Source organism: Glycine max, chromosome 14 (assembly GCF_000004515.6).
Source record: "Glycine max cultivar Williams 82 chromosome 14, Glycine_max_v4.0, whole genome shotgun sequence".
NCBI classification, from domain to species: Eukaryota; Viridiplantae; Streptophyta; class Magnoliopsida; order Fabales; family Fabaceae; genus Glycine; species Glycine max.
Genome location: NC_038250.2, coordinates 39675676 through 39700796, shown reverse-complemented (window position 1 = coordinate 39700796; position 25121 = coordinate 39675676). Strand labels below are relative to the sequence as shown.

Here is a 25121-nt window from a genome sequence, read left to right as displayed (position 1 = left end):
GGGGGTACGGGCACCCTGTAGGACTGATAGAGGCCCGTAACCAGAGTTGGAAACCCCAGGGCCCTGTTGGACTTCTTCAGGTTCACTGGGTGTCTTTGTGGGTGCGATCCCTGCAAACAAATAAATGGTATCAGAAATCAGTTGAACCATATGCATACTTACCCATGTCGGGACGGCACAGACCAACTGATACTTCCGCAGGGGGAGATTGGCATTGCGGTCGCTGGGCAGAATGTTGCTAAGTAGCAATGTCATCTATATTTGTGTAAGAGTGGTCATGTTGGTGCGCATGGTCCGCACTCTTCTCTTTGCAGCGGCACGGGTGAAATCTTGCCCCAATATGCATAGTAGCTGTGTGATAGCCTCCCTCTCTGGTTGTGCTCGCACAGTTGGCCCTCCTCCAATATCAGGGGGTGGCCCAGGAACCGTTAAAAGGAAACTACTGGTCCCTTAACCGGGAGTGCAAGTCTCGGTTAAGCATTTAAGGATAGAGGACCTTAAATTATCTTAAGGTGTGGATATGGAGCCCACTGAAAGTGAGGACGCGTAGTCCTCTAAAGGCGAGGGCGTGTAGCCCTCTGAAGTTCAGGACGTGTCGCCTTTCGAAGGCGAGGGAGTGTAGTCCTATGATGGCGAGGACGTGTAGTCCTCTGAAGGTGAGGGCATGTAGCCCTACAAAGGTGAAGGCACATGACCCTTTGACGGCGAGGACGTGTAGTCCTCTGAAGTTGAAGGTACATGACCTTTTGAAGGCGAGGACGTGTAGTCCTCTGAAGGTGAAGGTAACTAGTACCCAAGGTGAGGGCGTGTAGCCCTCTCAAGGCGAGGACTTATAGTCCTCTGGAGGTGAGGGCGTGCAGCCCTCTGGTGGTGGGGACGTGTAGTCCTCTCAAGGCGAGGACGTGTAGTCCTCTGACGGTGAGGGTAACTAGTACCCAAGGTGAGGGCGTGTAGCCCTCTCAAGGCGAGGACATGTAGTCCTCTGGAGGTAAGGGCATGCAGCCCTCTGTTGGTGAGGACGTGTAGTCCTCTCAAGGCGAGGACGTGTAGTCCTCTCAACGGTGAGGGTAACTAGTACCCAAGGTGAGGGCGTGTAGCCCTCTCAAGGCGAGGACTTATAGTCCTCTGGAGGTGAGGGCGTGCAGCCCTCTGGTGGTGAGGACGTGTAGTCCTCTCAAGGCGAGGACGTGTAGTCCTCTGACGGTGAGGGTAACTAGTACCCAAGGTGAGGGCGTGTAGCCCTCTCAAGGCGAGGACATGTAGTCCTCTAGAGGTAAGGGCGTGCAGCCCTCTGATGGTGAGGACGTGTAGTCCTCTCAAGGCGAGGACGTGTAGTCCTCTCAACGGTGAGGGTAACTAGTACCCAAGGTGAGGGCGTGTAGCCCTCTCAAGGCGAGGACATGTAGTCCTCTGGAGGTGAGGGCGTGCAGCCCTCTGATGGTGAGGACGTGTAGTCCTCTCAAGGCGAGGACGTGTAGTCCTCTCAACGGTGAGGGTAACTAGTACCCAAGGTGAGGGCGTGTAGCCCTCTCAAGGCGAGGACATGTAGTCCTCTGGAGGTGAGGGCGTGCAGCCCTCTGATGGTGAGGACGTGTAGTCCTCTCAAGGCGAGGACGTGTAGTCCTCTCAAGGCGAGGACGTGTAGTCCTCTCAAGGCGAGGACGTGTAGTCCTCTCAACGGTGAGGGTAACTAGTACCCAAGGTGAGGGCGTGTAGCCCTCTCAAGGCGAGGACTTATAGTCCTCTAGAGGTGAGGGCGTGCAGCCCTCTGATGGTGAGGGCGTGTAGCCCTACGAAGGTGAGGACGTGTAGTCCTCTCAAGGCGAGGACGTGTAGTCCTCTAAAGGTGATAGGTACAAGTACCCAAGGGTCCACCCTTATGAGAAAGCAAGAGATCGACTCATCGAGAGGGCCGGTCATCCCAAATCCATAAGATTTGGACCTTAGATGTAGGAAATCTATGCAGTTAACATGATTTTTAGGGATGCAGATGCATGCAACCTTTGTCGTGAAATTTGGTAAATGCGGACTTCATGTGAAACAATGCAATGTAATGGAAAGTTGTACAATGTTCATGACATTCTTTCCCTATTTTGATTTTGATTTTGATTTGATTTTTTTTTTTGGAAAACATAGATTGACTGTCCTTTTGAAAGAGGTGATAATTCATGCGACCTTATCCTATCTTTTGCAAATCTCTCCGGGAACTCCCTCAAAGTGTATGTTCTTTTTGATTTAGTCACTTGACCATTTTGGAGTGACGGCAATGGAGTCGTTTGATGTTTAATCAATCCATCGAAATCCTAGGGTTTGTCCCCCCTTTTTTTGTTGAAAACATCGATGGGTGAGAACTTTTGATCGGCCCCTATGTTAACTTGAGGCTCATGCATGGTGCCCCTCATTGCCCCAGTGTAAGGCTTTGAGGTACCAATCGTTGCCTTTCGTCATGACCTTGTAGGAGGGAACCTATTGGGTGAGAACTTCTAATCTGCCCCTAGGTTCGCTTGAGGTTTTTGCATGGTGCCTTTCGTTGTCCCAGTGTAGGGCTTAGAGGTACCAAGTGTTGTCTTGTTTTCACGACCTCGTAGTGAGGAAGAATGAAAGAAGCAGTTGATTCTTGCAAAAAGAATTTTCCAAGGACGAGAAATAGTTGAAGGATTTTTTTTTTAGTTGATGGATTAAGTCAAATGACTCCTATGTAGAAGCAAGATGTTTTGATGTTTTGATGATGCTAAAGGATCAAATGCTTTTATTCAAGACAAGAATCCAAAAAAGTCAAGATATATTATCAAGTTTGATCTCTTAGAATCTTTAGGAAGAAGTTTCCAAATTGAAACAAAAGGTTTGACCAAGGAATTGTATCCTTTCAAATTGAGATTTGCTCTCTGGTAATCGATTACCATTAGTTGAAAATGTTTTAATTCAAATTTTTAAAACCTGTAATCGATTACATAAGTCTTGTAATTGATTACCAGAGGGGATTTTCAGAAAATAATTTCCAAGAGACATATCTATTCAAATGTTTTATGAACGGCCATTCAAATGTTTTAAAGAGAGTTTTCATTGCCCAAACAGTTTTATCCTCTCGAAAGACCATGAGTTTTTCTGAACTGAAATGTCTTATCCTCTCAAAAGATTCCTTGGTCAACCACTTGCATATTCAATAAGGAATTTTGATTGGTCTTCATCGTACAATCTATCCCTTTTAAGAGAGATTTCTCCTTCTTATTTCTGAAAAGGGATTAAGAGACCATGGGTCTCTTGTAGTAGAGGATTCTTGAACACAAGGGAAGGGTTGTCCCTATGTGCATTGTTAATCCGAAAAGAGAGAGTGAAAGTTTAATTGGGGAATAATATTCGTATCTTAATTCAATCCCCTCTTCTTCTCAAGGTAACTGAGGCCATTTGTCCAACATCCTATTCTTGATAACTCACTTCTCTCTAAAAAGACAAAATGAGGTCACATGAACGTCTATATTTTTACTTGAAAACACAGTCAATCAAATGCCTTTTTATTTTTTATTTTGAAACTTATTTTTTATTTTGAAACTTATTTGTTTTGAACTTTGCTCGTTGTTTTACGGCACCCCCACCAACGTGCAAGATGAGTAATCTCTGATTGAACGGTCTTGGAAGTCAACACTCAGGAGCGCAGGTTGCTTGAGCAAACAGACCAATGGCTTACACTCACATTCCGGTGGAAGTTGAATAAGCAAAGATGTGTTCGTGAGAGGATGTCCATTTTATCCATATCATTTAACATTGTAACTGTGGTTTATGGCATAAACTTGAAAATCCTGATGAGTCATAACAACAGCTTCCAGAATTGCCCCATGTATGGTGTTGCTTGTTAATGTTAGGATTCAACAAGCGATTCTCCTCAAATTTCAGCCAGCCCATATCAATTAGACCTTGCACCTTACGCTTCAGAGCCCTACAATGCTCAATGGAACGCCCCGGGGCTTCTCCGTGACAAGCACACGTTGCGTTTGAGTCGTATTCTTGGAGAAATGGAGGTTGATGAACCTTGGCTAGGGTTATGGCTACCATTGAATTATCAAGTAGATATGGGATCAAGTTTAGCATATGACAACGGAATTTGGGGTGAACCCTATAGGCTTTTTGCTGCAAAATTCCTTTTTGTTGGTGTTTTTTTTTTGTTTGTGCTAAAAGTGGTCTTCGTCATTGGAAGTGCGGTAGACAGACTTTGTGGTTGATTTAGGGATGGCCTTTGTGGATAACTGGGTGGTGGGTAAGGAGGAGGTTTGTTATTGGCTGAGTAATGACATTGTTGGGTTGGTGGGAAACTTGGCCGTATAGGAATGGCAGTCACAGCATGGGTTTCTCCCTCTTTCTCACCCTCTTCATTTGCCCCAGTTTTCTCAGTCGTCCTAGTAGGATGATCAAATTTGCCTCTTTTCGGATCCACTTCGATCTTTTTGCTGGCGAAGACCAAATCTGTAAAACTTGAAGGTGTGTAACCCACCATTTTTTTCATAGTAGAACACCGGTCACGTGTCTACTATCATTGTGATAATCTCTTTCTCTGTTTTTGGGGGTGCTACTTGAGTTGCCAAGTCTCTCCATCTTTGGGCGTATTCTTTGAAAGATTCGTGCCCCCTTTTTGCACACTTTTTGTAGTTGCATCCTATCCGGAGCCATATCAGAATTGTACTGACACTGCTTAATGAAGGCAACCATTAGGTCCTTCCAAGAATGGACTCAAGAAGGTTCCTAAGTTAGTATACCAGGCGACAGTTGTCCTAGTAAGACTTTCTCAGGAAAAATGTATCAGCAGTTTCTCATCTTTTGCGTATGCCCCCATCTTCCGACAGTACATCTTTAGATGGTTCTTGGAGCGAGTAGTCCCCTTGTACTTGCCAAAGTCCGGCACCTTGAACTTGGGAATGACCATGTTTGGGTATTAGGAACAACTCTTCTAGGTTAGCAAAGGCATAATCTTCACCTCCTTTCAATGGCCCTGAGCCTTTCCTCTAGATGATCCAACTTTCCCATTCCTGCCATAGTCATGAGGGTTTTTAACCGCTGTGGAATGCAAGAGGTGCAGTTGTGGGTGATACTGAGGGCCCTCCAAAGGGTTTTGTAGGGGTATACCACCAACTGCTTGCCCTTCAGTGGTATATCCGAGCCAAGGCTCGAAGTCGGCTAAATTGTGATGGGGAATTTCATGGGTCTCTTCCACGGTTTAAGAGACATGTGCATGATCAGTTTGGGGTTGCTGGCTTTCAATGGGTATAGGAGTGGAGTTATTGACATTCTTATTGGGAGTGTACGCCACATTGGGTGGCGTATAGTTGAGAGGCAAGCCATATGACGGGAAGGCGTGCTCGTTTTGAATTTGCACATCATGGGGGCCGCCCGTACTTCCTAAATCTTTGCCTACCATATTTGAGGTTGGATGATTCATTTGCTTGAGGCCGGATGGGGACGTCAGGTTCACCTTAGCAACAACGCTGGTAGCGGCAATTGCAACCGCATTGGCTTCCATTATCTTCTTCACGCTCATCATGGCCTCCATCATTGTGGCCATTTTCTCTTTAATGGCCTCCATGTCGGCCTTCATCTTCTCTTGTATCTCCTCTACTTCACCCATTACTCTAGCTCTAGCACGAGTTCGGTAAGGGCGTCGTAAAGCGTGTCCCTTTCTTTTTTATAACAATGATTAAGTTCATTTTATTTTATTTTTCAAGGAAAGAATGCAACGAGCAATGCAACCAATGAAAAGCATGGATGCATGCGAATGATGTACAATTGAAGTATTGCGAATTTTTACGCAAGATATGGGGTTGAATCAATTTAGATTTTCAACATGGTCCATGACATCTTTGTCAAGGTGAAACTGGAAGTAACAAGGACATTAATAATCCTAAATATGTTTGGCAGTAGATGAAGCAGTGATGTGACTCGATTCATCTTTTGCCCCAATTTTGCAAGACGGTTACTTCCATATTTCAACTTGACTTGATGAACCTTTTTGTAAAAGCATGAGCTTGGTTCAACCCTATAATCCAAGGAATGGCAATTCTGATCGCCAATACTTCAACAACATCTCATAGGGATGAATGACTCGGGCATACTTTAAGCTTATGCACGGAAAATGTAATTATGAAATTGAGATGCCCGAAGAAACACCATTTCCTAGTTAACCATGCATTAGGTACCATGTTCAATTATTTTGTTTTTAAGTGAAACAGGTTTATGATCCCAACATGGTTGGCTCGTGGTGCCTAACACATGAAACTAAGAATGTAGTGTGAAGTTTCACGCTTCCCCCTTTTTTGTTTTTGTTTTGTAGAGGAAAACGCAAGGATGAGCAAACATGAAAACAAATGGTATGCAATTTTGCAGATCAAAAAGTTTGTTGAACGCATATGCATGATGATGCCATGACTCATGCAAAATGTGAGGCTGGAATATGATAACGGACAAATGCAGGATATGTACATTATGATGTTATGAAGAGATGCTTATGCGATGCATGATATGAATGCATTTTACGGACACGAGAGCCCGGAAAATTATCTCTTCTTACTTGCGCATTTGGGGGCGCAGTGCCCCATGTGTATAATTAAGAAGGTGATATGGACCTTCCGGCTTCCCGTGACAAAGGACGAGACCAACATACAATGCATGCTAGAGATAAAATGTGGGAGTGACTTGATTCGCACTGATTTTTGGAGTAAAAACGTGGGATAAACTCATTTTTTTCAAAAAGTTATAACTAGTCAAGATCTGAGCAACAATACAAACTTCCTAGCGGTTTCTAATCATATGGTCCATTAAGTCTATCATATGCTGACAATAGCTGAGAAGTCCGTGGATCTCCTCGGGGGCGGAGTAGGTGTCCGCCATTGCCTTGGCCTTGGCTAACAATCGGGGAAGTTCTTGACTCCTGTTCAAAGTAAGAGCAAATCGGTCCATCCTCATTGCTGCCTCTTGGTGCAATGAATCAATTACCCTTTCCCTAGCCTCCCTTTCTGCTGATATCTTGGCGTACTCATCCTCTAGCCTTTGCTCGTGAGTCGCCGCTAGATTTAGCTTTTCTTTGCACTCATCGATGATGGCCCACATATTCCCTTCAGTCTCACCTTAACTGTTAGGACAAATTTCTTTTCGACCTAAGGCAAGCCTTTAGCTCGTCCTTCCAGATCATGCCTTTGACCCGTGATGATTCCTTTCACCTCTTCGGAGTTTGAGCTCACTATTGCTGCCCTATCAAGCCCCTCAAAACTTGTTTTGGTCGTGTTCTTCCTTTCGGGCCTTCTTGGTTTCTCATTCCAAGGCTTCATCGGTGGCCATATTGACTTCCCTTAGTTCATCATACTCTCTTCAGACTTTGATGGCTATGGACTTGAACTTCTCTTTGACTACCCGGGCTCTTTCAAGCTTTGCCTTTAGGGCTTGTACCTCATCACTTTCTTCCGAAGCTTTAACCTCATCGTCTCTCACAGTCTTTAGATTTGGGAGCCAATCCAGTCCTTGTGTTCGGACTCTCAGCCACTTATGATAGCCGCCGATGATCCCATTACTGCTTCCCCTAAGCTCTCTGTCCTTTCTTCACGCTGCATCCCATGCCTTGCGAACTCCTTGGAGTACCCTCGCGTTGTGGTCACTGAAACCTCGTGCGATGAAAGGCGTGATGCTTTCGTCTAATGGCGCTCCTCTCATGGGGTAGCCAAGCTGTCTTATGGTGAGAACGGGATTATAATTAATACAACCCCTTGTTCCCATCAAGGGAACATTTGGACATCCTTCGCATGAAGATAGAATCTTGATTCTTCCTTCCTTCTAGCGAGGGAACCAATTAACAGACGCCCCCCCATGCTAGCCAAGAGTTGGTCCCAATTCGCCTTTCCTTTTTCGACGCACGAGCGGTAACCTTGTAGCGGATAGACGGGCCTACCTTCTTGGAGAAAAAGGTGTGAAACCAGCCCCACATAGAGAGCTAGAGTACAGCAAACAATCCTTGCATTGCTTTCTTCACATCTTCGGTCGAAAGTGTCATATAGGTCGGCTAGCATAGCGACAACCGGACTTTCCTTGTGGTTATGATAGGCGAGAAAAACGTCGATCGCTGCCAGGTCCACCAACCCATCCACATTTGGAATGAGGACTCCCTCGAAAATCAACAGTGTGAGAATATCTATGAATGGGGTCCACTCGCCTTTATCTGCCAAGATTCTTGCTTTTACCTCCAAATATTTTCTCGGTATTCCGACCACCCCATTTTCGACTTGCCTTTGGCGGTCTAATTCCTGCGCCGAGATTTGGACTTTTTTAGAAATTCTGGCCAATGAGGGGTAGAACCCTGAGAAGAGGTATGGTTTCCTTCCCCTTAGAGGACATCCTAGGATCTCTTCAAATTCTTCCACCATTGGTGATAGCTGGAAGTCCCCAAAGATGAAGCACCTCAACGGCTGATCATAATACTGGGCGAGGGAGGCAATTGGTTCCATGGAGACTTCTACCCTAGCTAGGTCCCAAATGCTTACCATAGGCTTTGCGGAAGGCTTGCCGTTGAAGTTGACCCATTAATTGCCCCAACTTTCGTAAACTGGTGACCTCTAAGCTCTTGATTTTGACTTGATAAAACCTCTTTTTAAGCGAAGGCTTTTGACTTGATCCCATGTTTTACTAAAGTGAAATAAAATCTAGTGCGAATCAAAACTCCGACATCTATCATGGGTGGAATGGATGAATGCATGAAGGAATGCATATGACACGGATGCAATTTATGAATACGGGAGCTCGGGAAATTGTCTCCTTCTTAGATACAACGTCTTGGGGTAGCAAAGTGCCCAACGTATGTATTTAAGAAGGTGACACGGACCCTCCGTTGGTTTGCCCAAGAGAGAGGATTAAGACGGAACCCGCACATGATGCACATGCGAAAGGTACAATACGGGGATGTACATAGTATGATAATATTCACTGAACATAAGCAAACGGGTATATGATACTTATGCATGGCAGTGTGAAAAATGGCACGCAGCGTGTTTGCTCGTGCCCCTATTTAAGGGACCTATAAGGGAGAGAACTAACTAGGCATTTAGTGATAACCCCCAAGGTAGTCATATCTCTTTTGATGGTTTCTAGAGGTATTATCCTCTTTGAAGAACATATTGTAGCAGTAGGGACTACTAGCAACAATAAGTTTTCAAAGAGAAAAGCTCTAGATGAGGGTTCACTGTAATCAAGCAAGTCGGAGACCTAGCATGATCACAGATTCACCTCCACTCCTTATGTTCCCACGAACCCGGGTATAGGGCCCTTTTTCACTCACAGTGTGTGCAAATAGTGTTGGTGTTTGTGTGCATCAAATGAATAAATATTTACCTCATGCATACATTTTAAAACGCACTAAAAGCAATAAAGAGCTTATACACACAAGAACATAATGAAGGGAAACTAACAAAGGGATAAGTCATGGTAAAACATTGCACAAAATTAAATGGCCTAACTCTCTAAAAACAGTCCCCAGTGGAGTCGCCAACTGTCGCAACCTACCCTTCGGCGGGAGGGCGACGCGAGACTCGCGGGATGCGTGTTCCACGAAAGGAATACGCGCGGAGTCGCCACCAACGTTTATTTGAGGAAAACGTCGAAAAAACCGGAAAAGACGCGATCTACGAACTTTTAAGTGAAAGGTTCGGGAGTTGTATTTACGCATGGGGAAGGTATTAGCACCCCACACGTCCGTCCCAAGGGACGGCAGCCTTTAATCGAATGTGCAAACATGACTTTGATTTTTACGTTCCCTTTTATGTCCTTATATCCTTTATACCCTTTTTATATTTTTCTCTTTTTTGTGGTCGACAAGGGTGTTTCCCTTTGCTCCTACGTATTCCTCAATTCGTGATGAGGAAATCAGACCTACGTAGTTCTTTCGGAACAAAGTGTTTGGTTAAGTTGTTTTTGTCTTTTTTGCAAAATATGTTTTTATTGAACAAAAGGTCATTTAAGGTGTTGAACCATTAAACGGTCTTTTGATTTTGAAAGGGGAGAAACGTTAAGGCTTTGGACCATTAACGATATCTTGTTTTTGAAGGGAGAGAAACGTTAAGGCATTGGACCATTAACGATCTCTTGGGGTGGTCGACAAAAGCGGGGCTTTTGCTCCTACGTATCCTCAAATGAGGAACTCAGACCTACGTAGTTCTTGCTTATCAAGCGATTCTTTTTTACTTAAGTGGTGATCATTTTAAGGCGTTGGACCTTAAAAATGATCCATTTTACTTAGTGAGAAATTGAAATGACAAACTTCAAAAGCCTATTTTTGTGGACGAGCTTGACTAGGCGAGTTGATTTTAGCCTTAGTTTCACTTTAGTTATTAATCAATTCGATTAAGAATGAGAAATCCCAAAGAGAAAACGTCCGATTGATTTTCCGCTTTATTTTACTAAAAAGATGTTTTTTGATTATTATATTATTTTTTACCTCTTTTTGATTTCCAACGTGGTTACGGCACGACCGAACGGTCGGAATTCATTTTAACCGAAGTTAACGGATAATACAATTCAAACGTTCGGTGGAAATTGATTTTATTTTTAAGTTAAGCGAGAAATGACTTAAGTAAAATGGCTTAAGCACGTCAAGAGGGGGTATAAAAAGTAAACAAAACGAGAATAAAAATGCACGAAACACAATGTGGACCACCAAGGGTACATAGAATGAATCGAAAAGCTTGGTTCGAGGTACTTACCCGTTGAAGATCGAAGAACGATGAAGAACGAATGAAGAACGTCGAAGAACGGTCAAAACCTTTGCGAAATCCCTCACGGAAAACGTTACGGAAACGTTTCGGAAGCGCCTCGGCTTAGATTTTCTTCACGGAAACAATTTTTCCAAGCAAATTCGAAAGAGAGAAAAGTGCCTAAGGGGCTGAACCCCTTTCTTCTTCACTTCCTCCCCTATTTATAGCAAAATAGGGGAGGTGGTTGCCGCCCAGCTCGCCCAGGCGAGCCAGGTTGCTTCCTCCAGAAGCAACAGCCTTCTGGAGGAATATTCTAGAGGGCCCAAGTGGGCCTGGGTGCTATTTGCACCACCATTTTTACTAAGTACACCCCCCTCTGCTTTTTTTTGGTAATTCTTTTTTCGTAAAGTTACGGAAACTTACGAATTTCGTAACGATACTTGTTTTCTTTCCGTAATGTTACGGAACCTTGCGGATTACATAATCATCCACTTTTTGACTCACGGAATGTTACGGAACCTCACTTAATTACGCAACGATGCTTCCATTTGATTTCCGATGTGTCACGGAACCTTACGGATTGTGCATCAATATTTTCTTTTCTTTTTCGGCATGTCCGGGAATTTCACAAATTGCCTAATGATGGATGCCAAGCACCTCACAAGGACCAAAGAAAGGTCGCATGTCATCAAGCAAAGGTCCCCGGACGAAATTAGGGTATGACAAGATCTGTCCTTCATTTGTTCTTGCACCTTCACCCATTCTCATTCATCTGGATGTTTATTTTTGTTCCGATTAAACAGTACAGATCCGACAATGAGTCTTGTGAAGGTACTAATACCAAGGATCCTGGCGTCGATTTTGAACGAGTAGCGAATCGACCTGAGGTTGAAGAAGATGAAGATGCGGGGTTTCCCCTGGAATTGGAAAGGATGGTCGCTCAGAAAGACCGAGAAATGAAGCCACACCAAGAAGAGACGAAAATCGTGAACTTGGGTGTTGTCGAAGAAAGGAAAGAGGTAAAGATTGGTACGGGTATGACTACACTGGTCTGAGATGGATTGGTAGTTTTGCTATGAAGCTACCAAGACATCTTCGCTTGGTCGTACCAAGATATGTCTGGCTTGAACCCCGACATTGTACAACATTAGTTACCATTGAATCCCGAGTGTTCCCGATAAAACAAAAGCTGAGGAGGATGAAGCTCGAGATGTCCTTAAAAATCAAAAAAGAGGTGAAAAAGCAGTTTGACGCTGGTTTTTTGGCCGTGGCTCGATACCTCGAATGGGTAGCCAACATTGTGCCAATCCCTAAGAAGGATGGGAAGGTACGGATATGTGTGGACTATCGAGACCTAAACCTAGCCAGCCCACAAGATAACTTTCCTTTACGACACATCGATGTCCTTGTGGATAACACGGCCAACTTCGCTTTGTTTTCCTTCATGGATGGGTTCTCGGGTTACAATCATATAAAGATGGTGTCAGACGACATGGAGAAGACTATGTTCGTCACCGTGTGGGGAACGTTCTATTATAAGGTGATGTCCTTTGGACTCAAGAACGTCAGGGCAACCAATCAACGGGCTATGGTGGCATTATTCCATGATATGATGCATAAGGAATTTTAAGTCTACGTGGATGATATGATTGCCAAGTCTAGAACTGAGAGGGAGCACCTCGTCAACTTGCGGAAGTTGTTTGAAAGACTACGTAAGTACCAACTAAGATTGAATCCCGCCACGTGTACTTTTAGGGTCAAGTCGGGAAAGTTGCTTGACTTCATCGTAAGCCATAAGGGGATTGAGGTGGATCCCGACAAGGTGAAAGCCATCCTCGAAATGCCTAAACTGCACACTGAAAAGTAGGTCCGAGGATTCTTGGGGTGCTTGAATTGTATAGCAAGGTTCATATCACAGCTCACCGCTACCTGTGAGCCTCTCTTTAAACTCTTGTGCAAGAACCAGTCCGTTCAATGGAATGACAACTGCTAGGTGGCATTCAGAAGGATCAAGAAATTCCTTATGAATCCTCCTATCCTCATGGCACCAGTGCCTGGAAGACCTCCTATCCTATACATGACGATGTTGGATGAGTCAATGGGGTGTATGCTAGGACAACATGATGGCTCCGGAAAAAGAGAAAGGGTTGTTTATTACTTGAGCAAAAAGTTCATTGCCTGCAAGATGAATTACTCTCTACTGGAAAGGGCGTGTTGTGCCTTGGTGTGGGTGGCCCATCGTCTAAGGCAGTACATGCTAAGCCATGCCACCTGGTTGGTGTCCAAGATGGACCTAGTCAAGTACATTTTTGAGAAGCCTGCCCTCACTGGACGGATTGCTCGATGGCAGGTTCTGTTGTCTGAGTTTGACATTGTTTATGTCACTCAAAAGGAAATAAAAGGAAGTGCCTTGGCAGACTATCTGGCTCAGCAGCCCCTCAACGACTACCAGCCTATGCATCCAGAGTTTCTAGATGAAGACATCATGGCCTTGTTCGAGGAGGAGGTGGAGGATGAGGACAGGAATAAGTGGACCGTGTGGTTTGACATCGCGTCCAATGCCCTAGGCCATGGGGTTGGGGCAGCTTTGGTCTCTCCCAAAAATCAATGCATCCCTTTCATGGCAAGATTGGGTTTCGATTGCACGAATAATATGGTTGAATACGAGGCATACACCCTCGGAATCCAAGTGGCAATTGACTTTAACGTCAAATTGCTCAAAGTGTACGGAGACTCGGCCTCGGTAATTCACCAGCTGAGGGGAGAATGGGAAAGTAAGGATCATAAATTGATACCCTATCAAGCCTACATCAAGAAACTAGCCAAGTTCTTTGACGATGTCTCCTTCTACCATGTTCCCAAAGAGGAAAATTAGATGGCGGATGCGCTTGCCACTCTAGCATCCATGTTTCAGCTAACCCCGCACGAAGACTTTCCGTACATCGAGTTCCGATGTCGCAGCAAGCCTGCACATTGCTGCTTGATTGAAGAGGAGCAAGATGGTAAGTTGTGGTACTTCGACATCAAGCGGTACGTAGAGTATAAGGAGTATCCACAGGGGGCTTCTGACAATGACAAGAGGACGTTGCGGAGGTTGGCAGTTGGTTTCTTTTTAAGCGGAGGTATCCTATACAAGCGAAATCATGATATGGTTTTGCTCCGATGTGTAGACGCTAAGGAAGCTGAGTGAATGCTCATGGAGGTGCATAAAGGGTCCTTTAGGACACATGCTAATGGGCATGTCATGGCCAGGAAGATTCTAAGGGTAGGCTATTACTGGCTCACCATGGAAAATGACTGTTGCATCCATGTGAGAAAATACCATAAGTGCCAGGCATTCGTGGACAATGTCAATGCTCCGTCCATGCCTTTGAACGTATTTGCAGCACCTAGCCCTTCTCTATGTGGGGAATAGATGTAATTGGAGCCATTGAGCCCAGGGCTTCGTACGAACATCGCTTCATCTTGTTTGCGATCGACTACTTCACCAAATGGGTTGAAGCTGCTTCATACTCCAGCGTGACGAGGGGCGTAGTGGTTAGATTCATCAAAAAGGAGATAATCTGCCGATATGGGTTGCCCCAAAAAATTATCACGGACTGTCGCAACGTGCCCTTCGCGGGCGAGCGAGGGCGAGGCTCACGGGTGCGCTTTCCAATGGAGGAAAGATGCGTGGAGTCGCCACCAACGTTTATTTGTGGAAAACGTCGGAAAAACCGAAGGAAACCGGTCAAAATGAAAATTCTAAGTTCGGGACTTGTATTTACGCTTGAGGAAGGTATTAGCACCTCTCATGTTTGTCTCAAAGGACAACAAACTATTTTTTAGAATTGTGGAAATTGTGTTACCTTAACTTTTATTTCTTTTTATTTTTTGAGGTCGACAAAAGCGGGGCTTTTGCTCCTACGTACCCTCCTTTGGAGAGAAAATCAGACCTACGTAGTTCTTTCTTATGCATGAATCAAGTAATTCTTTTTACTTGAAAGGTGATCATTTTAAGGCGTTGGACCTTAAAAATGATCCATTTTACTTGGTAAGAAACTGAAATGATAAACTTTGAAAACCCTATTTTTTGTGGACGAGCTTGACTAGGCGAGTTGATTTTAGCCTTAATTTCACTTTAGTTATTAGTCAATTCAATTAAGAATGAGAAATCCCAAAGAGAAAACGTCCGATTGATTTTGCGCTTTATTTTACTAAAAGGGTATTTTTTGATTATTATATTATTATTTTACCTCTTTTTTTATTTCCAACGTGGTTACGGCACGACCGAACGGTCGGAATTCATTTTAGCCGAAATTAACGGATGATACAATTCAAACGATCGGTGGAAATTTATTTTATTTTTAGATTAAGCGAGAAATGATTTTAAATAAATGGCTTAAGCACGTCAAAAGGGGGTATAGAAAGCGAATGAAAATGAGAATAAAAATTAATGAAACAAAATGTGGACCACCACGGGTACATAGAATGAATTGAAAAGCTCGGTTTGAGGTACTTACCCGTTGAAGACTGAAGAAAACGAAGAACGACGATGAATGTTGAAAAACGATCGAGAATCTTCGCGTAATTACTCACGGAAACGTTACAGAAATGTTACGGAAGCGCCTCAGCTTGGATTTTCTTCACGGAACTAATTTTCCTCAGCTATTTCGAGAGAATGGGAAGTGCCAAAAAGGCTGAACCCTTTTCTTCTTCACTCCTCCCCCTATTTATAGCAAAATAGGGGAGGAGCTTGCCACCCAGCTCGCCCAGGTGAGCAAGGTTGCTTCCTCCAGAAGCAACAGCCTTCTGGAGGAAGGATCTGGAAGGCCCAAGTGGGCCAGATTGCTATTCGTACCCCTTTTTTACTAATTGCACCCCCTTATGTTTTTTGGTAATTCTTTTTCCGTAACGTTACGAAACTTCACGAATTTTGTAACGATACTTATTTTTCTTCTGCAAGGTTACGAATCCTTACAGATTATGTATTTACAATTTTTTAGCTTTCGAAGAAGTTACGGAAACTTACGGTTGCACAAAAACACCTCTTTTCGATTTCCGCCACATTACGGAATTTCACGGATTGCGGAAGCCTGCTTCCTTTTGATTTCTGACACGTCTCGGGACTTCATTCATTGTGCAACAAAGGACGCCAAGTGTCTCGAAGCGACCAATCAAAGGTTATATATCATCAAATAATAATCCCCGGACGAAATTAGGGTATGACAGTTGCCCCTCTTTACTTACCTCTCATCGGAGATAAGAGGAAAGCAAAGATAGGACACTAATTTCGTCCGTCCTGCCCTTTCCGTGATGATGACTCTCGCCTCTACTCCTTCTTTTTTTCTTCTGCACAAAACAAAATACAAACAACAACCAGAACAACGAATATAATATACATATACACATATACACATATTTGGCGAAGAAACCGATCCGGAAAACAACAGAAGAACGTGTTTCCCAGTCACCTGAGGCTTCGCGCTTGATAATGGAGGACACATGAACAGCGCTAGGCAATGACATTCATGGGGCTCCGAAAAAAAGTGGAGAATGGAGGATTGCCTTGAGGGTCCGCACTTAGGCAATCATGAAACTTAGCTCCAAACTCGAACAGAAAAAAGGGGGAGAATGGAGGATTGCCTTGAGCGTCCGCACTTAGGCAATCATGAAACTTAGCTCCAAACTCGAAGGTGGAGGACACATGAACAGCCCTAGGCAATAACGTTCATGGGGCTCCGAAAAAGGGTGAGAATGGAGGACGGCCTTGAGGGTCCGCACTTAGGCAATCATGAAACACAGCTCCAAACTCGAAAGTGGAGGACACATGAACAGCCCTAGGCAATAACGTTCATGGGGCTCCGAAAAAGGGTGAGAATGGAGGATTTCCTTGAGGGTCCGCACTTAGGCAATCATGAAACACAGCTCCAAACTCGAAAGTCGAGGACACAGGAACAGCGCTAGGCAATAACATTCATGTGGCTTCGAAAAAGGGTGAGAATGGAGGATTGCCTTGAGGGTACGCACTTAGGCAATCATGAAACACATCTCCAAACTCAAAAGTGGAGGATACATGAACAGCCCTGGGCAATAACGTTCATGGGGCTCCGAAAAAAGGTGAGAATGGAGGATTTCCTTGAGGGTCCGCACTTAGGCAATCATGAAACACAGCTCCAAACTCGAAAGTGGAGGACACATGAACAGCCCTAGGCAATAACGTTCATGGGGCTCCAAAAAAGGGTGAGAATGGAGGATTGCCTTGAGGGTCCGCACTTAGGCAATCATGAAACACAGATCCAAACTCGAAAGTGGAGGACACATGAACAGCCCTAGGCAATAACGTTCATGGGGCTTCGAAAAAGGGTGAGACTGGAGGATTGCCTTGAGGGTCCACACTTAGGAAATCATGAAACACAGCTCCAAACTCGAAAACGAAGGACACATGAACAGCCCTAGGCAATAACGTTCATGGGGCTCCGAAAAAGGGTGAGAATGGAGGATTGCCTTGAGGGTCCGCACTTAGGCAATCATGAAACACAGCTCCAAACTCGAAAGTGGAGGACACATGAACAGCCCTAGGCAATAACGTTCATGGGGCTCCGAAAAAGGGTGAGAATGGAGGATTGCCTTGAGGGTCCGCACTTAGGCAATCATGAAACACAGCTCCAAACTCGAAAGTGGAGGACACATGAACAGCCCTAGGCAATAACGTTCATGGGGCTCCGAAAAAGGGTTAGAATGGAGGATTGCCTTGAGGGTCCGCACTTAGGCAATCATGAAACACAACTCCAAACTCGAAAGTGGAGGACACATGAACAGCCCTAGGAAATAACGTTCATGGGGCTCCGAAAAAGGGTGAGAATGGAGGATTGCCTTGAGGGTCCGCACTTAGGCAATCATACAACACAGCTCCAAACTCGAAAGTGGAGGACACATGAACAGCGCTAGGCAATAACATTCATGGGGCTCCGAAAAAGGGTGAGAATGGAGGATTGCCTTGAGGGTACGCACTTAGGCAATCATTAAACACAGCTCCAAACTCGAAAGTGGAGGACACATGAACAGCGCTAGGCAATAACATTCATGGGGCTCCTAAAAGGGTGGTTGGCAGGACCAAACGGTCTACCGGGTTCTTCCACCTGAAAGGCAAACATGCTTTTTGTAAAGAAAAATAAATCATTCGCGAGAGCACCATATCTTAGAGAAACAATATACTTGTGCCACGGGTAATTTTCCTTGTAACCGAGAATGAAGGGCAGGATGTCAACTTTTAGCTTTCAAATGAACATGCATTGGAAACATCGGGCTAAGCTGAAAATAAATCACTCATAGTGTATAAAACTCACACAGGCAAGTATTTTATCCTATTCCCAAACCATAACTGCACCATGACTTCATTTTGCAAACGACTTCCTATCGAATGAAAGATCAAACGTACGATCACAGACCAATAGGAATTTCTCGAGGGTAGTGTTTTTGGAGAGGAAGCTGGGTGTTTCGGTCTTTTCCTCTTTGTTCATGTGGGGTGGGATATTGCAGTAGAAGAATGATTTTGAGTGGCAATCTGGCTTGAAGAATTTTTGCCCTCTTTCCTTCATTGATCGAGAATCGCTTCTTTTCCCTTTTCTCTTCTTTTCGATCTTTGATCGGGAATCCTTCTTTCCTTTCTTTTGTTATTTCCTTTATTTTCATTTCTTTTTTTTTCTTTCCATTTCTTCCTTTTATTTCTTTTTACTTTTTCCCTCCCCATCCCTTTCTTTGGGAAATCGGGTTTTAGCATTCTATTCGCTCTCCCTTGAGGAGATTCCGCTGTCCTTTGCTTCGGGGGAAAGAATGAGGATTCCTTTTTTACAGGCCAAGGTTCAAAAAAGTCTAAGGTTGTGTTTCAATGGGGTCTTTTATTGTGGGAACCCAATCTTGATATCTGGGGCGAAACAAATTTGGGTGTGAAGGTGTCGATTTCGGGCCGAACTTCCACATTATTCCATAAGGCACTCGTGACAATGATGATTTGAAAACAACGTGCAAAATTAGTCATGGCTACAGCTAGGTGGGCACTCAAGCATCCTGTTTATGGCATTGTGATACTACGGTTAGGAATTTACACAGACAGACCCAACGTTTCCAAGTTATGTTCTTTCATCAGTTCAATGAATTCATCCATCCTTATCTCGGTTCATTCCGGAAAATAAACTCTTAGCATCAGTCCCTTGTTTCCAGAAGATACGTTTGCTCTTTACGAATGATTTATACTTCTTAACTATAACATGTCGACCTTCGCGGTCTTTCTTTCTTTTTACTTTTTGTTTTATTTTTATATATGTTCACTAAAACTATACACCTGTGGTCCTTTATGAGGAAAACCTTTCTTTGTACATCTATACATGACAAACTTTTTATGTACACGCATTAGAACTCCTCTCTTTACGTCACACGGTCTATATACAAACCCTATTTACATTCAAAAAAATTTCATTTTTCCCAATACACACTTATAGTTCGCACAAAAGTTTCTTTATATACACTCGTTGCTCACACATACAAGAATTCCTTTCCACACATCATTTACACACAAAAAACCTTCTATACACATTTTCCTATTACATACATGTATAAATAAACCTTTTTCTTTTCTTTATGAACATGACTTTTATTTACAACGCTTCTTTCTTTTTATTAGGATTTTTGGTTCATTTTATTTTTAGGACGACGTTCCTAAATGAAAAACTCTACACGGTTCCGAAATTTCAACAAACACTATTGACAACAATGAAACAAGTACCGACGTAACAACACAAACGATATGTATGTACAAAACAAAAGTCAAAACATGAAACAAACGTTAGTCCCTTAGTCAAACAAAAATAAGATGATATGTAAACAGAAAAACAAATGGAAACAAAAAGAAATATGGATCAAGGGATCTCCCAATCATGTGGCCCCACTTCCTCCTAAGAAATCAAGTAAATCGGTCATCTCCTCGTCCTCGCGGGCCTCATCTGCCTCGTCGGGAGTCTCTGCTGGTGCCTCTCCTGCCCGGGCCTCAGGTCAATCTCCAGGCCATGCGACCTCTGCCCTGAACTGGTCCGGAGTAGGGCACGGAAAAGAAGTAAAGCCCTGGCTCTGCAGGCTGAGGCTCATCTGATAAAGACAATCATGGGTCTGTACATGTGCCCGGTGGTTGGCTGCCTGCTGGCGAACCAAATGCCGCAAATACTACTCCGTATCAAATGATCCGGCTGGACCGGCCTGATGAGGTGGCGGCGCGTCTGTAGCCTGCGGAGCATCCCCCTGGACCTGTCTCTGCGTGCAATACTTCTCAATAAAAGCTCGGGTGATGGGCGGCCGAATCACCTTGCTAGGTGCGATAGGGACTCCGAACGACTGGCAGAGTCCTGTGATCAAGGCGGGAAATCCCAGGGCCCTGTTGGACTTATCCAGGTCCAGAGGGTGCCTGGTAGGCGCCATACCTGCAAATATATAGATGGCATCAGCGATTAGCTGAGCCACGTGAATGCTCATCCGTGTCAGGATGGCGTACACCAGCTGCCACTTCGGCAGGGGGAGGTCGGAATTATGGTCGCTGGGCTGGATGTTGCTGAGCAGCAAAGTCATCCAGATCTGAGTCAGGGTGGTCATGTTGGTGCGCATGATCCGCACCCGTCTCCCGGCAGCAGTACGGGCAAAATCCTGCCCCGGTATACATAGCAACTGGGCGATGGCCTCCTCATCGAACCCATCGGACCAGTTCCTCCTCTGGCCATACTCGCACTCCTGCCCCTCTTCCAGCACTAAAGGATATCCCAGGAGCTGGCCGATAGCATCTGCATCAAAACGGGATCCACTGACCCCTTACCCAAGACCTCATATCTCGCACGCCTTCCTCCGTAGGCCAAGCATTGGCACAAAATTCGAGGACTATGTCTGGATCAAACTTGGCCATGGGGGTAACCAGTGATGCCCACCGCCGGCGAACTATCTCTTCCTAGAAATCGGTATACTCATCGTCCCTGAGCTGGACGCGTCGCTCCCGGAGAAATGACCATCCCTTGATGGCCTCGAAGCGCTGCTGGTGTTCAGTGCTCCTAAAGCGATGACTGTCATACTCGGGAGCGGAACTGGTTCCTTCGGCCGCTTTATCCTTCCTGGATCTCTTTGAGGCAAGTTTCCTCGGGGCCATCTCCCGTAAGAACAAACATTTGGAAGTTAGTTTTACAAGATAATGCTTATCTTTAACGCAAAAATGTCATGCTAATCCCTCTGATTTAGACCAAACTCATATGATCCATTCATGCACACGCGTATTTGTAGAGAATATCCTATTACTCATGTCAACATACAAGAACATCCAACATATTCTAATTGCCATACACCTATATACATTCTGAAAAAGAAAACACACTTTCATGCTCAAAGTGTGGCGTCAAACTTTACACCTAATTTATATCCTGAACATTTGCCGTCACAAACTACTTACATACATTTGAAGTACACCATACCAATTTTTATTGTTTCACTCATATTTATTTATATGCATATTGGAAAGCTAATTACATCCTGCACACATTTACATTCAAAAGGGCATTCCATACTATCATACATTCATTTAGGAAAACAATTTATTCATACTTGGCGAGGAATTTTATGCCCCTTATATTTACACATATATCTACACACCATTGAAAAGCATTTCCCACGTTACTTCGGTGCAAAGTACCAATCATGGGGCAGCCCTAATTCTTACAAACAAGTCCCTATTTTCATGCTTTTTTAATTCTAAAACCAAATTTTGGGTCCCTAGTCATGAGTATGTTTTCTTGCATTGAAGCTTAAAAAGTTTGGGTTCCTAAGCTTGGGATTGCATTTGGGCATCTATTTTGACTTTCCTATGCCGCCTCTACATACATAAAACAGCCCCACCATCCCAATTTTGCAAAAATCATATTCATATATCATTGGGGCATTTCACCGAGCACTTGGTGGGCGCACGTTTGGACACAAATTGCAGGAGAATGGGGACAATGTGGCATGCCCCATTGCTCCAGAATACAACATAGGCCTAAGGCCTTCTCATTCAAATCCTTAACTCAAGAAATCAAGCATGGATTCAAATGCAAATTGCTTCACGAATTTTGCAAAAAATGAGCAACTAAAGCAACAAAACACATCAATGGAGAGCCAAATAACCAAGGGAAATTGCACTTACTTGTGGGGAGTGAATTAAAGCATGAAAGAAGCAAAAACTCAACAATGGAAGCTTAGGGGCTGCTGTTCTCGTAGTTCCCGTGAGCTTGGGGGGTTTTTGAAGTGAGGGGGAAGAGTTTCGGGTGAAGAAAACGTTCCCCCTCCACCCCTTTTATATTTTCGTACAGGGGTTGCTCGCCCAGGCGAGCTAACCTATATATATATATATATATATATATATATATTTTAGGGGTGCATTAACCATGTCTCCCCCCTCTTATGGGTTAGCGTTTTGCCTAACTTGAGCCTACTTAAGTTAGAATTAGGTGTCGATTACTTATTTAAAACAAACAATAGTAAAAGAAACTGCAAACGCAAAGGATACTGGGCTGCCTTGCAGCGACGTTCTCTGCTTGTTTAGCGCCGGGAAGGGGTGGCGCTTGGTCGGTTGCGATCCTATCCTTCATTCGCTTCCATCCCTAAGTACCTGCAAGTAAGAGCCAAATGATATGCGACCAATCATGACCGGTCATCGTCTTACCTTGGTTGATTTCTGCCATTGACTTGTCTTGACTTTTGACCGTGGCCTGAGACAATTCTGCTCCTCGCTATCACAAGATATGCATGTGCATGTGCATGTATGAATGTTTCTAATGCGATGATTTTATTTTAGTGAAGGCTGGTTAGATTCAATTTTAAATAAGCGTTTGGGGCACCCCATACACCGAGCGAAGAGGGCTCAAGTTATAACAAATCTAAAACACAAGGTTTGAAATCAAAGGGAGGACTAAAACCTCGCCCATCTTTTCTTCTTTTAAAGGAACGAGACAAATACAGTGAATGGGAATCCCAAGAGGAAAACCAAAAAGAACGAGAGCAACTCAAAAATAAAAAACATGCAACGGTCCTCTCGATTGCCCCAGATTTCAAGCGTAATATCGTTTAACTACATCGGAGTTCACAGGTGAGGGCAATTCCTCGCCGTCCATGTGGGTGAGTATCAGAGCACCCCCAGAAAAAGCTCTTTTCACCACGAAAGGTCCTTCATAATTCGGGGCCCACTTGCCTCGACTATCCTTAACAGCGTGGGACATCTTTTTCAGCACGAGGTCCCCCTCGTTGAACTTGCGTGGACGTACCTTCTTGTCGAATGCGTTCTTTACTCTTTGTTGATACAGACGCCCATGGCTCATGGCTGTCAAACGCTTACCCTCAATGAGGTTGAGTTGGTCGTAGCGTGCTTGAGCCCATTCTGACTCTTCTAGGCCTGACTCCGCCATGATCCTCTGAGAAGGAACCTCTGCCTCAAATGGGAGCACTGCTTCCATCCCATAAACCAAGGAATATGGTGTTGCCCCAGTAGAAGTTCGTACCGAGGTTCTGTATCCGTGTAGGGCGAAAGGCAACATCTCATGCCAATCTTTGTACGACACTGTCATCTTTTGAACAATCTTCTTAATATTCTTGTTCGCAGCCTCTACAGCCCCATTCATCTTTGGCCGATAAGGGGTAGAGTTATGATGCTGGATCTTGAAGTCTTCGCATATCTCCTACATCATCTTATTGTTCAGATTGGTTCCATTGTTAGTAATGATCTTCCTGGGGAGTCCGTATCGACAAATCAGCTCCTTCTTTATGAATCTAACTACCACATTCTTTGTGACATTAGTATAAGAAGCTGCTTCGACCCATTTGGTGAAGTAATCTATCGCCACAAGAATGAAGCGGTGACCGTTCGACGCTTTGGGTTCGATGGCCCCAATGACATCTATTCCCCACATGGAAAAGGGCCAAGGGGCGGACATAACATTCAGAGGATGTGGCGGAACATTGACATTGTCCGCGTATGCCTGACATTTATGACATTTCCTGACATGAGCGCAGCAATCGTTTTCCATGGTGAGCCAATAATAGCCGGCCCTAAGGATTTTTCTGGCCATAGCATGCCCATTGGCATGTGTCCCAAAGGAACCCTCGTGGATCTCCTCAATCATGAAATTCGCCTCTTTGGCATCTACGCATCGTAGGAGGGTCATGTCGTGGTTTCGTTTGTACAGGATGGTACCACTTACAAAGAAACCAGTAGCCAATCTCCTCAACGTCCTTTTGTCATTGTCAGAAATCCCTAGTGGGTATTCCTTATTCTCGACATACTGCTTGATGTCGAAATACCACGGTTTCCCATCCCGCTCTTCCTCTATTGCATAACAATATGTCGGCCTGCCTTGAGATTTAAATTCGATGTATGGCAGATCCCCGTGTGGGGCAAGTTGAAACATGGATGCCAGGGTGGCTAACGCATCAGCCATTTGATTCTCTTCCCGAGGTATGTGGTGGAAGGAAATGTCGTCAAAGTACTTGGCTAACCTCAAGATGTGGGTTTGATAGGGTATCAACTTCGGATCCCTAGTTTCCCATTCTCCCTTCAATTGGCGTATCACCAAAGCTGAGTCTCCATACACCTTGAGTAGTTTTACATCAAAATCAATGGCCGCCTGAACCCCGAGGGCGCATGCTTCGTACTCGGCCATATTGTTGGTACAATCAAACCCTAGCCTAGCCGTGAAAGGAATACACTGATCATCCGGGGATACAAGGACTGCCCCTACTCCGTGGCCCAAAGCATTGGATGCCCCATCGAAGCAAACAATCCATTTGTCTATATCCTCGTGCGTCCGCTTCTCTTCAAACAAGGCCATGATATCTTCATCTGGGAACTCGGGGTGCATCGGCCGATAATCCTGGAGGGGTTGCTGGGCCAAATAATCTACTAAGGCACTTCCCTTTACCGCTTTTTGGGTGACGTAAACGATATCAAATTCAGATAATAGTACCTGCCACCTAGCGATTCGTCCCGTGAGGGCCGGTTTTTCAAAGATGTATTTCACGGGATCCATTTTGGAAATAAGCCACGTGGTATGGCTGAGCATGTACTGCCTAAGCCGATGTGAGGCCCACACCAGAGCACAACACGTTCTTTCCAGCATTGAGTAATTCATCTCACCTGCGGTAAACTTCTTGCTCAGATAGTAAATGGCTTGCTCCTTTTTCCCAGAATCATCATGCTGACCCAACACGCACCCCATAGACTCGTCCAACACGGTCATGTACAGGAAAAGAGGTCTCCCTGTTACAGGTGGCATGAGCACCGGGGGATTTGCGAGACTTTGTTTGATCTTCTCGAAGGCCTCTTGGCAGTCACTGTTCCATAGGACCGCCTGGTTCTTACGTAAAAGCTTA

The 25121-nt window shown here is 44.5% G+C and overlaps 2 protein-coding genes across 2 annotated transcripts; both read left to right on the top strand.

Annotated features, from left to right (window-relative positions):
- The first annotated feature begins 12756 nt into the window (after window positions 1-12756).
- Window positions 12757-13590, top strand: LOC102666532 (uncharacterized). Its single transcript, XM_006596776.1, has one exon. It carries the CDS (start codon window positions 12757-12759, stop codon window positions 13588-13590), a length of 834 nt encoding a protein of 277 aa, XP_006596839.1.
- Window positions 13591-13905, top strand: LOC112999351 (uncharacterized). The gene has a single exon (XM_026125407.1). It carries the CDS (start codon window positions 13591-13593, stop codon window positions 13903-13905), a length of 315 nt encoding a protein of 104 aa, XP_025981192.1.
- Window positions 13906-25121: the final 11216 nt, after the last annotated feature.

Bases quoted from the DNA above. Each gene is read 5' to 3' on its own strand.
- LOC102666532 (XM_006596776.1), top strand. From the start codon at position 12,757: ATGGCACCAGTGCCTGGAAGACCTCCTATCCTATACATGACGATGTTG.
- LOC112999351 (XM_026125407.1), top strand. From the start codon at position 13,591: ATGGCGGATGCGCTTGCCACTCTAGCATCCATGTTTCAGCTAACCCCG.